The sequence below is a fragment of the Syngnathus acus genome, chromosome 11 (assembly GCF_901709675.1).
Source record: "Syngnathus acus chromosome 11, fSynAcu1.2, whole genome shotgun sequence".
NCBI classification, from domain to species: domain Eukaryota; kingdom Metazoa; phylum Chordata; class Actinopteri; order Syngnathiformes; family Syngnathidae; genus Syngnathus; species Syngnathus acus.
Genome location: NC_051096.1, coordinates 1,029,160 through 1,042,500, shown reverse-complemented (window position 1 = coordinate 1,042,500; position 13,341 = coordinate 1,029,160). Strand labels below are relative to the sequence as shown.

Below are 13,341 nucleotides of genomic sequence, written 5' to 3'. Positions count from 1 at the left end.
CTGGCGCAAAGCCCCCAAAAAGCACGGTCCAAAACGTAACGTGACCTCCTGCCCGCGTTGGCTTTTCGTTTTGGGGGCCGTACCTGCAAGCAGTCGGCCCGCCGCTGCTCGTCCCGCTGAGGGCGGACCAGGCGTGGCGACAGGGCCCCCTCGGGCAACAGCAGGATGAGCGGGCCCTGGCACAGCACGTGGAGGCACGTCTCGTTGCGCACGTTTCGCTTGTTGGGGTTGCCCTCCTTGCTGAATAAAAAGGACCTGCGCAAGGAAGGAGCAGATAGAGATTGATGGCACATAGCGCAACGAGTTGCGGCCATGCTTCTGCTTTGTATCTCCAAGATAATTGACATGAGGCCCGATGCGCTCCCAATTATGACTTTCTATTTGTCTAGGAGAAAAGAGAGATCCTCGAGATGAAACAGACTTTTTGTTTCAAACCTCAGGGAAAAAAAGATGCGTGTTACTAGGTTGTCCGAAACCAACATGTGCTGTGGTGAACAATATTTTTTTAAACTTTTGTTAAAATGAGATAAAATATAAATATACCTTGCATGGGGAAAATGTGGCCAGATTCTGACTAAAATGTACAAGAAAACGTTTCTTTGTTTTGTTTCTTAAATCTACAGGAAATAAAACACACATTTTGTATTTGGGAAGAAATAAAACATGTTGCAAAGAAATTGTTGTACAATTTTACCAGCTGAGCTGAAAAAAATTACATCCATTGTCCATTTTTCATGAAGTCAGCTCGTTACCTTAAACTGTGCAAGTGGACCAAATGTAACGTGCAGGGAAGCCAGCATGACAGTAAAAAAGTGCGAGAAAAGGATACGCCTCTTTGTTAAACTGCTAATTCTCATTCAGTCAAATATGGGCGGCCCGCCGAACTGGTTATTAGCCTGTGGCTTCAGCCACCAAAGCGAGCGAGCGAGCAAAAAGTGGCGTTCACCTGAGCAGCCGCGTCATGGAGTGACGGCACGCATAGTGCAGTGGCGTGTTGTGCTGGTACTGCTCGCCGTATGAGGCGTTGGGGTCCAGGCCGTCACGGAACTGCGGGTTGCCCTCGTACAGCTGCCAGGCCAGCGCCTCGTCGCCGCCCACCAGCGCCTTCCGGAACTTGGTGGCCGCGTTGCCCATGGCGCCGGCGCCCCGGCGGGATGCGTGGCAAGCTCCTTCTTTGCCCTCCGCCTCCCCTGCTCAGGAACAGCTTACAACTCACTGCAACATGGCTCGGCGGTCCTGCCCTGCCCTGAGAAGGGGAAAAAATAGAAAGAGAGAGAGCACAAGAGTGAGCAAGGGAGAGAGCACAAGAGTGAGCGAGGGAGAGTGAGAGAGCACAAAAGAGGCGTAGCGTAGTCAGTGTGATTGGGCAATCAAGAAAATGGAAAGACAGATGAGAGAAACCGGTGAAGGAAAGGAGGCGGCGATAAAAAAAGATGGAGGCAGCAGACGACTATATCAATCTATCAGCTTTGCGTGTTATCTTACCGGAAAGACTGTGTGGGGCGAGCTAAGGTAGGGTTGGGTAAGTGGCAGGAGAAAGACAAAAACAATACGACAGATAATTAATAAAGCGGGTCATGCAAGAGAGGGGGAAGTAAATCATACACCCGCCATCCATTCCTCTCCCAGCATTGATGAAAAGCACACACGCTCTATACCGCAACTGGATTTGCATTTGTGTGTTGGGTTGTTCATCGAGACGGAAGAGTTGAGTGCCTGCAACAGGTGTTGCCAGCACATTTTTGTTCCAAGAATGTATACATTTTGACAAAATAAGCTTTTTATATTCAATCGACATGTTTTGTTTTACTTTAAGATTATTTTTGAGATTAGAAAATGAGTGACGCTCCCTTTTCCATTGTTAGTTTCCTTTCAAGGCAAGTCCATTTTAAAAAATCTTTTACTTTCTAACTCATGAAATGTAAATTTGCTTTCTCACCCAGCTACTGTGTCTTTGGTGACAAAGAAGCAAATGTGCTTAATAACAGCTCCGCGATGCGGTTAAAAAAAAAAAAAGGTCTTCTTGTCACTTGCCTGAAGCATAATCACCATCTTTAAAGATCGCCTCTCGCTTCATTTCCCGCGTCTGTGCCCACCTCTCCGCCACTGTGTGTGCGCGGAGGCCATCATTACAGTGTTGGGTCTACGGCCATCTGTCTGGACTATCACAAAGAGCCTCTTTTTGTTAAGGTCAGCTTGAATAAAGCGGCGGGCGGCCGACGTGTACCCGCCCTGCTTTTCTTTTCTCTTGAGGCCTCCCCTTTCCTCTCCATTTCATCAAGCGCCAGACGGGACACATACAGAACTTTCCCTACATGTTTGGAAATTGTCTTTTTTTGTGGGTACAGTGAAAAGTCCAGCACATCCACTTAACCTCCAGTCCGCTTCACTCTTCTGTGTGTGCACGTGTACACACTAAACCGGGGCAGTAAGTCTGGACATGCTGGAAGCAGCATTGAAATTCTTGTGCGACGCTATTCATGCGGGCACGCAACAAGTGTTAAACCTGACTTGGTAACCTTAATCTGGCAAGGTAGCGCCTCTTCTAATAATCTAATAACTCAAATCAAGATAAGGAAGTGTCACGGCGCTGTGGTTTCACTGACAGCCAAATATTTGCTTAGCAATGTTTTAAACGACAACCACACCTGATAACAGATACACTGTCATCGACCTTTATACAGGGTCTCGCAAAATTATCTGACACATTTGTAGGTTTAATAAAAGAAAGAAAAACGTTTTTTTTTCTTTTTTTTCCCAAAAAGTAGGTACATACAGGACTGTCTCAGAAAATTAGAATATTGTGATAAAGTTCTTTATTTTCTGTCATGCAACTAAAAAAAACAAAAATGTCATACATTCTGGATTCATTGCAAATCAACTGAAATATTGCAAGCCTTTTATTATTTTAATATTGCTGATTATGGCATACAGCTTAAGAAAACTCAAATATCCTATCTCAAAATATTAGAATATCATGAAGAATTATACTAGTAGGGTATTAACTCGAAACACCTGCAAGGGTTTCCTGAGCTTTGAAAAACACTCAGCTTGGTTCAGTAAACTAAATCACAAGTATGGGGAAGACTGCTGATCTGACTGCTGTCCAGAGGACCATCATTGACACCCTCCATCAGGAGGGTAAGACACAAAAAGACATTTCTCAAAGAGCAAGCTGTTCACAGAGTGCAGTTTCAAAGCTCATCCACAAAAAGTCTGTTGGAAGGGGGAAATGGGGCAGGTAACGCTGCACAACCAAGAGAGATGACTGCCGCCTTAACAGCATTGTGAAGAAGAGTCGCTTCCAGAATTTGGGGGAGCTTCAAAGACAGTGGACTGAAGCTGGAGTCCAGGTATCAAAAGCCACTGTTCACAGACGTGTCCGGGAAATGGGCTACAATAGCCGTATTCCCATCGTCAAGCCACTTCTGAACTCAAGACAACGAAAGAAACGTCTGACTTGGGCTATGGAAAAGAAGCACTGGGCAATTGCAGAGTGGTCCAAAGTCCTCTTTTCAGACGAAAGCAAGTTTTGTATTTCATTTGGAAGTCAAGGCGCCAGAGTCTGGAGAAAGGCTGGAGAGGAGCAAAATCCAAGTTGCTTGAAATCCAGTGTGAAGTTCCCACAGTCAGCGATGGTTTGGGGAGCCATGTCAGCTGCTGGTGTTGGTCCACTGTGTTTCATCAAGTCCAGAGTAAATGCAGCTGTGTACCAAGAGATTTTAGAGCACTACATGCTTCTGTCTGCTGAAAAGCTCTATGGAGATGATGATTTCATTTTCCAGCATGATCTGGCATCTGCCCACAGTGCCAAAACCACCAGTAAATGGTGTACTGACCATGGCATTACTGCCCTCGATTGGCCTGTCAATTCCCCTGACCTGAACCCCATAGAGAATTTGTGGGGTATTGTGAAGAAGAAGCTGAAAGACACCAGACCCAACAATGCAAATGAGCTAAAGGCCGCTATTGAAGCATCCTGGGCATCCATAACACCTCAGCAATGACATTTTCAAATGTTTGATTTTGTTTTGCTGTTATAAATGTTTTTGTTTTTTTTACTTGTTCGGAGGAAATATTCTAATATTTTGAGATAGGATATTTGAGTTTTCTTAAGCTGTATGCCATAATCAGCAATATTAAAATAATAAAAGGCTTGCAATATTTCAGTTGATTTGTAATGAATCCAGAATGTATGACATTTTTGTTTTTTTTAATTGCATTACAAAAAATAAAGAACTTTATCACAATATTCTAATTTTCTGAGACAGTCCTGTATAATGCTATTTTGTTTTGTTTCGTTCCATTTCATTTTCGAATAATGTTATTTTGGTCTTACCGCTGCGAGGTCGGTGGGTTGATTTTTGTTTCAATGCTGATCCACTGGCTCTGAAGTTGGTAACCCATAACAAGATTGTGTTTCGAGCCGGTATGGGATTATGTCTACCAAGTCTGAAGTGCAAACGGAACGGAACGCTCGTTGTGTTGCAGTCACAGGTTCGTTCTTGATAAACGTTTCCACAATGAAAGTGCGATGCTCACCGGTCCAATTCATGTTAGCAACTGAAAGGAAACAAAATAACATTACTCAAAAACGAAACGAAACAAAACGGCATTATATTGAAAATAAAAAAAAACCTTTTTTGTTTCTTTAATTTATTTGCATTTTATTAAACCTACAAATGTCAGATTATTGTGCCGGACCCTGTATTTATCATTGCCCAAACACGTCGCAAGTTGAACAAGATCAGGCACCTGACACGACTGATTTGCACTTGACTGTACCTTACGAAGATCATCTTTGTCAACAATGTTTAGTGACAGGCAAAGAAATGAAGCCCTCTTCCACTAGAGGGCAGCAGAAACAATTAACCTGTATCCACTTGTTGCCATCCAGACGACAAAATAGCTTGGGATGCGACAAGAGGTCGAGATCAGGCATGTCCAAAGTCCGGCCCGCGGGCCAAATCCGGCCCCCGGTCAGATTTCATACGGCTCACAGCTTCGGTCTTATAATACATTATTTATGGCCCGCCTGCACTGTCAAACTGAATAATAAAATCATGAAACTTGAAACTGTAATTCCTCCTATTACCAAAGGGTGGCAGCGAGGAAAGTTGACAGTGAGGGCTGTCGCTTTCAAGAGAAATGGGAATTACGATACTTCTTCACTGAAAATCAAGGCAATTGTGTTAATTTGTAATTTGTAAAAAAATTTGTCTTGTTTAAGGATTTCAACCTAAAGAGACAATAAGCAGCTCCAAGTGGAAGTGGCATCACAACAGCAATTCTTCACGCGGGGCTGCGAGTCAAAAGATTAAATGACAAGAGCAAAATTCACTTGTTTTAAGTTTTAATAATAACAGACAACTTTGCATTACTTATAACTCCCGTTTAAAATGTTCATGAGGCAAAAATAATTTTACACTCATGAAATTTTAAGGTATTTCATACAGTTTGTTCAATGTTATCTGACTTCAGATATGAATGAAAGGCAGAATTTGTGTTTTTAGAGTTGTGCACATCTGCCTGAGTGGCTTATATTTGGTTATTTTGTCATTAAAAAAAAAAAAGACAATTGGGACAATGAAATTTGTTTTAAAACAGTTAAAAAATGTCCTGAAAAAACTATTGGCCCCAGGGCCACTTCACGTTATCAAATCTGGCCCTCCTTGCAAAAAGTTTGGACACTACTGGTCTATATAGTCAATTAAAGAATAAACTGAGATCAGAATTCACTGTAAGCGGCATTCCTGAGTTAGGTTTTTTTTTTACTCTGTAAATGAAAATATGTCAATAAGAGTTGGGAAACACTGTTGGAGGCTTTTCTTATTAGGTCATGAATACGTCACACTGCAGTTTTGACTGATATTCATTAGTAATGTCTTTTGGAATTCTTGGTTTTATTAGAACCACTCCTTCGAATGCAGTGCAGTCGCACAACCACGACAACAACGCTTCTCTAAAGGTGTCAATCAGCACCGAGCCTCCTGCCAAGTGCTTCTTTCATCAACAACGAATGTTGCAAACCGACCACATGGCTTGACAAGCAACAAATAAGTCACTTTGATGCATCATAACATGAAAGACGAACAGCTAACGTCTCGTTGGCGTGCTGTGTTGTTAAAAAGTTCGTTTAGCCATAGGGTTAGCAACAACAGTTTAGCAACGTATGCTAAAAAAAAATGGGTTAGTCGTGATGGTGCTGAAGTGGGTAATAAAAGCCCGACAATTATGCACGTCTCCCGGGGCGTTTGTTTCCGCTCGGCCACGCGCCTTTGTTCAACAAGCCAGCCGGCCGTGCGCTCTCCTAAGCCCGGAAAAGGGACGGGAGCTGCTATCTGCTGGATAGCTTCCGGATGCTAACATGTTGCGCTAGCCCTTCGACGTGAAATCACAACCGTTTTCAACTCACCCTTGCCGCCCTATTCACTTGCTCCGCGGTAGTAGAACTGGAAGCTATTGCTGGCTCATAACGCGCAGTCTTCGCCGCTCCTCCGCTCGAGCATGCTCTCACAGCCACTGGGAGCCAGCCGGCCGGCGGGCGGGGCTGGGCGGTGTTAGGGTGGCGACGACGGTGAGGTGGCTGCTGACAGATAGGCGAGACTGGCGGTTGACCAGAGTGGGTTACGGTTGCTGATGCTACTGCTGTCCGCTTCACTGTTGTTGTTGCTGCGAGGAAGAGAGCAAGGGCGCATGCGCGGGTGGCGTTGTCTTATTGGTTGGCTCGCCTTCTAAGCTCAGATACTGAAAATACTAGCGAAGCTCGCGAGAGGCTTTCTTAAGTGAAATGATAGATCTGGTTAAAGGGAGGATATGATATTTTAATATGACCTACATAGATTTCTTATTAACACATTTCTGATTGTTGGGAGCTGTTTTTTGGTCATCGTTTTATGAAAATCAATGTTTAATTTCGAAACGCAACAGGCACTGCTGCAAAGGGGTCCTTGCTGCAGAACCAATCAAAACTCATAACAACGTCACGTGACTTGGTGTCTCCCAATGGCATTCCTCCAACTCAGGAACAAGGGACTAGGAAGTAAATATTGCCTCCGCTCTATTGACAACAATGGACTTTTATCGCACTTGGTAAGTTCTTATTATAAATTCATATTGAAAATGGCTAAGGATAGCCCCGGGGCTAAGAACGTGCAGTGTGAAAAGCCCTAAAATGTGATAGGATTTTAGGAGTCATCAGCAGTTTATATGGAGTCCATTTTGGCTTCAGAGATCACACATCACTAATTTACGTTACAGATAGTAGCTACAATAACTAGTAATCTAACATAAACGTTAGTCAAACAACCCTAACCCAATGCTAATAATAGTTGTTTCACATTGTTGTTGGGTGTTACACTAGCTTGTTGTGGGTAGTGGAATACCATTAAACAAGACCAATTAGGATCTTAGTGGTAGAGAACATTTATATTTGTAACACAATAACAACATTACCATTTATTATTAACAGTGTTCTGACAGTCCAAACACACACTCATGTCTGGACAAGGTAGGTCGTACATTACTTCATACATTGTGTTTTTTTTTTGCAGGAGCAGAACACAAGTTCCAGGATTCCGACTGGGGCTGGAGGAAGTGACATCCAGTCAATCTCAAAGAAGTTTCCTTTTATCCTCCTTTTATTTGTATTTTATAGTGGACTATAGGGGTGTAAATCGCGGGTTTTGTCACGATACGATATCATATCGATACAAAGAACCACGATACGATATTTGCCGATATCTTAAAGCCTGCTGTGATTCATTCACGATACATCACGATATAGTGCTCTACGATCGATATAGAACAATATCCTGATTTATAACAATTCATACGCAAAATCAACAAGGTACTGCAACACTCTTTATTTAGGAAATTACAAGAGTATTGTAGTATACAAAGTGCTTATTTTAACACTGAACTTTATCAAATTCCTATATTTTTTCTCATATAAGTAAAGAAAAATGAATATTCTTTCTTTTTTTGTAATACCATTAACTTTAAAGTGCATTACTGAACTATTTAATTAAGTTCTTTATAATGAATGTAGTAAACATTACACCTTGACCATATGTTCTAATCCAAATGCAAAAAAAAAAACATTCTCTTGCAATACCAGAGAACTATACATAAATAAAATATGTTATGTTGTTATTTAACTCTTCTATAAAACAAAAATAACTTAATTTATAACTCTTTATATAGAATTTTAACATTACACGGTGTCTACTCTTTGAACTGTTCAATATGACTTGAAGCCCAAAGGGGAGCGAATTTCCTCGTCTTCTTGGACAATAGCCATAGCACCAACCCAGGAGCCGCGTAGTTGTCGGCTCCCCTTTCACGTGCCTGCTCTGCTCGCAACACAACACGCCGCGCACTGCTCCCGGAAAGAGGAAGCAAGCAACAATGAACTGGATTTCAAAATAAAGTCGCGTCTAATGTCCGAGGTAAAAAACGGGCGATATAGATCGATGTTTACGTTTAGCATCGATGCCAAGAAATCGTAGAGCATTATATCGATTAATCGATGTGTATCGATGAATCGTTACACCCCTAGTGGACTACATCATACGGTGTCAAATCCTCAACAAAGACAAAGTCATGTTTTGACAGCTTCTGGAATTTGAGAAGAGGATAGGAAGTTTGGAGTCTCACTTTCAAGGAAGCAGATTTGTAAGAGGAAATGTCAATGCCTTCGGTGTCAAGTACAGATTTCCTAAACAGGGCTGTTAACTTTGAGAGCTTAAGCTACATCCGTTCCTTTAAAAACCTCTCCTCCACCACTGTTTCACAGAAGCGCTTGTATCCTTTTTGATACAGTATGTACCCTGTGCTCTTGTAATTTTGATTTCTTTGTGTGTCTTGGCATGTGAAGAGATTGACAATAAAGCAGACTTTGACTTGACTTTGACTTGTCTTGGTCATTTCTCTTGTGCAGAAAACGTGTGTAGTCTCTGTAGCATCTAAAATGGTACTTTGCTTCTACGGCAACCAGATCCACCCCACGTATGTGGATGAGCAGGTTATCATCTTTGCGGGCCTCTGCTGCATCACACAGCCTACCAGCTGTCAATGTTTCACAAGATGTGAGCCTCTGCTTGACCTTCTTCCAATATTGATCTCGTCTGCATATTATGCACAAGACTGGAAGGAGATGGGATTTTTTTTGTTAGTGGTAGTGGTCGTTGCTGAGCGGAGGAGTCTACTCTTTGGTAGTCCTGTATCATGCTCAGTTACGTGTGCCTCTGCGTCTTCTACATTTGAAAGGGAAAAAAAATGGTATGGGGGGTAGATAGAGAGATAATGTGATGACTAATTTTATGTATTGTAGTAGCAATGCTCCAAAATGTATTGTTTATTTTTCTGTTTCCCCAGATGCTCAACCTTGGACGACACTACAGATATCTTCTAGGCCTAATCTAACCTAGCCTGAGGGGTCTATCGTAATCTTGCAAGATCAAAGATTGAGCTGGACACCCCTGCACTGTAGTTACACATCACAAAATCAACATTCTGTTGATTCCTGTCTATTCCAGGCTAGATATGACCTTGACTCATACATGCTGTGCCCATGTTACAGGATTAAGATGCTGTGTCCATGTTACAAGACTAATACACATCTCTCACACCCATATTGATAGCTTTCTCCTGAAGAGAAAAACCTGGGCAAATTTTACACCCAGTCCAGTAAAATAAAATACAGTAATCATGTGTCAAATTTTTTTTTTTAAAAAGTGCATTTGGTACGAACCTTTTGCTGTCTCTGTCATTTTTTTCTTCCTCTTGCGGCAGCCTCTATATTCCGTACGTTTGCGAATTGCACGTAGCATTCCCTGTGGTAACCTGCATTAGCTTGAGCATCCGGAATCGGGCTGTTAACTTTTAAATTGAATGTTTTAATTGCAAATTGTGCTATTGCACTCTCTGGGCCGTCCAAATTAGCCCACTGCAAAGAACAAGTACATTTCTCCCAGCTTGTCTGTGAAAAAGGAATTATTTTAGTGGGCTCTTTATAGGATTTGCACACATGCATGCAGCACTCCATCGTTCTCACTGTAAATACCTAAATAAATAAATACGCCACCTAGTAACGTTACAAGCACTACCGTTAATATCACGTTAACGTTAGCCATCTAGGTTAATTGCAAGCAAGCTAACTATCTTAGTATAATTTAATGAAAACACTACACAAGTTGGATCATAGTCTTGAAAGTTTTATTAGAATTGTATTTACTTTCTTCCAATGACAGCATGCAGTTCCGTTTTATTTACATTGGGGGGGGGGGGGGGGGGGGGGGGTTGTCCTTAATCCCCGTCGGCGAATTGTCATTGGTTTATCAACTACAGGTGTCCAACGATATGCATGAGAAAACATTTCATTAAAATGTAAGATTGGGAAAAAGGATGACCAAAAATTAGCTCCCAACTAATTATTTTTGACTTAATATCTAGATATCACACACAAAGAATTGTGTACTCCCTCGATGCAGATCGATCAAGTTCACTTAAATCGCCTTCGGCCCGGCGTCTAGTAGATTAGACCCCCACATACTGGCGGTTCGGCACCTATTAGAAGATTTAAAAAAAAAAAAAGATTCCGCCAGGTAACGGTGATTAGGAGCAGCTTCTCATTTTCAATGCCGATGTGGTAGCAGACAGCAGAGTAAAACAAAGCAAAATAGAAGCTACTAAATAGTTGTACTATGTTCATCTTGTTTTCAATTGTCAATTATTTTACTGGTTCTTTTATCACAAACAAATTATTTAGGTTTCATTACCTGACACCTGACATGTTTCGGCTATCACTTCCGCCTTGTAATGAAACCTAAATAATTTGTTTGTGATAAAAGAACCAGTAAAATAATAGAAACTACTAAAAATATATAGATCTTTTCCTTTCGTCTTTTCCCCTCAGGGGTCACCACAGCGAACCATCTGTTTCCATGGTTTGGAAATAACAGACTGGGTTCGCGTCATGAGAAATTTTGGCAAATTTCTACGCCGGAAGCCCTTGCTGACGCGACCCTCTGCATTTACCCGGGCTTGGATCAGGTGTTGTGCTTGATTTGGTTCCCCCGTGAGATTTTGTTCCCCCTGCCGCGGGAGCGCGCACGCCTTATTTGGAAAGCGAAAAACCGATGTCGTACGGCGTCGTACGGCGTCAGCACTATTTTGTTTTCAATAAAAACATGAACTCACGTTTGCGTCAGTCAATTTAAATTTTTATAAAGGATTATTCTCATTTGATGTCTTTAAATTCATCCGCGTTCTGCCATTGAAGCGGGGTGCATTCAAAGACCAGTCGTACAGACGGAACACTCAATCACTTCACCAAAACGCAACAATATAATTAAGTGAGCTCTTTGCATAAACCTCGATGCAAAGAAACTCCTCTTTTTGGGTACAGGCTACAAGGAGTATATATTACAAAGGAGACTTTATACTTAATTGTGATAATCATTCATCCATCCATCCATTTTATTACTCAGGTATTTTCAAAGCAGATTAATATTTGTCACGAATGGAGTGTAGAAATGGAGCAGGGCGACCAAGTGCAGCTTGGACCAGGGTTTATTGCAGCAAACTCAATAGAAAGACTCGGAAACCCGACGTGACTTATCAAAACTAACAGGACTGACCGACAAAAACGTGATACACAAGACAGGAACCAAACAACCTCGTGGCAGTGACACATGCATTGTCCACAATGCTCCGACATCGAGTGGCACACAAACAGAACTTAAATACAACACAGGCAACAAGAGGCAGGTGAGTGTGATTACACTAATCAAGGGCACACAGGAAGGGAGGGGCGAGCACACACACAGAAACGATGACAACCTATACACATCACAAAACTGGGGACGAGACATGACAATATTGTTGCATTTATTAATTTGCTTTAACATGACAGCGCAATATAATTAAAAGCTGACACTATAGCAATGTCAAACGTGTTCATTTAAGAAAAAGCCACACACGTTTTGTGATCAAATCTTTCATAACGAGAATGATTTGAGTGAATTGATTTGAATGAATAATTGAGAAGAAATTTCAGTTCTGAAGGCTCCTTTTGTCCCAAGCAAAGTGACAGATGGTGGGGAGGGGGGATAAAAATTGTAACAAGAACTCTATAAAAAATGTCAAGCCGTGAGGATATGTGCACCCCCACCCACCCCTTATTTTGAGAACGGTGAGTGCTGGACTCCAGCTGTTTTTTTTCTGTCTTCCTGGGGGTCTGTTCAGGTTGTGTGGCAAATTTGAACAGGTTCCCTCATTCCTAGGCCAAATTACAGGGGGGGAACATATCCTCACGGATGCCCTGTGAGAATATGTTCCCCCCCCCCTTATTTTGAGAACGGTGAGTGCTGGACTCCAGCAGTTTTTTTTTCTGTCTTCCTGGGGGTCTGTTCAGGTTGTGTGGCAAATTTGAACAGGTTCCCTCATTCCTAGGCCAAATTACAGGGGGGGAACAAATCCTCACAGCTGCCCCGTGAGGATATGTTCCCCCCCCTTATTTTGAGAACGGTGAGTGCTGGACTCCAGCTGTTTTTTTTTTCTGTCTTCTTGGGGGTCTGTTCAGGTTGTGTGGCAAATTTGAACAGGTTCCCTCATTCCTAGGCCAAATTACAGGGGGGGAACAAATCCTAACAGCTGCCCCGTGAGGATATGTTCCCCCCCTTATTTTGAGAACGGTGAGTGCTGGACTCCAGCTGTTTTTTTTCTGTCTTCCTGGGGGTCTGTTCAGGTTGTGTGGCAAATTTGAACAGGTTCCCTCATTCCTAGGCCAAATTACAGGGGGGGAACAAATCCTCACAGCTGCCCCGTAAGGATATGTCCCCCCCCCCCCTTATTTTGAGAACGGTGAGTTTGTTGGTCAAACAATATTGTCTTGAATTCAAACTTGTCACCAAAACACCCATTTTACCCCACCTTGTAAGTGCGCACTTCGCGTCATTTCGCCATTGTTTTCTGACAACAATACGCTGCCGCACAATGGACCCAACTATTTACCAACAAATTATTGCCTACAAAACAAAACAAGAATACCCAAATGGTATGACGAAGAAGGAGAAGTACGTATTGAGAAGAAAAGCTTCTTTTTACGACGTTGAGGGTAAGATACACATCGTACATAAATCAAGCAAATTAGATCCAGAGACGCACCAAAAATTCACATTGCAGAACCTGCTAATTTCTACACTAACGTCAGAAACTTAAGTTTTAGAGTAATTACTCTATAAGACAAATAATTGACTTGTAAAATGTTGGAAGCAATATATATAACACACCTCACTATGAAGGAAATTGTTGAATTTGTTGAGTGCAACTCAAGCT

General features: G+C 42.2%; 1 protein-coding gene and 1 long non-coding RNA gene across 3 annotated transcripts in view; one reads left to right on the top strand and one right to left on the bottom strand.

Moving 5' to 3' along the window:
- The window catches only part of ankib1a (ankyrin repeat and IBR domain containing 1a), a 15,221-nt gene extending 8,591 nt beyond the window's left edge, over positions 1 to 6,630 (bottom strand). The window contains exons 1-3 of the mRNA XM_037263774.1: positions 6,416 to 6,630; positions 947 to 1,246; positions 84 to 255 (exon numbers count right to left, since the gene is read on the bottom strand). Coding sequence (XP_037119669.1) covers positions 84 to 255; positions 947 to 1,134 — 360 coding nt within the window. The 5' untranslated portion in view covers positions 1,135 to 1,246; positions 6,416 to 6,630. The remainder of the gene's footprint in view (positions 1 to 83; positions 256 to 946; positions 1,247 to 6,415) is intronic.
- A 2,284-nt stretch (positions 6,631 to 8,914) lies between these two features.
- LOC119130450 lies at positions 8,915 to 9,726 on the top strand. 2 transcript variants are annotated; one of them, XR_005099411.1, is made up of 2 exons: positions 8,915 to 9,089; positions 9,379 to 9,726. It is a non-coding gene; the product is annotated as an uncharacterized LOC119130450 (long non-coding RNA). The 2 variants fall into 2 exon arrangements; XR_005099410.1 differs by having other exon boundaries at positions 8,915 to 9,235.
- The last annotated feature ends 3,615 nt before the right edge of the window (positions 9,727 to 13,341 follow it).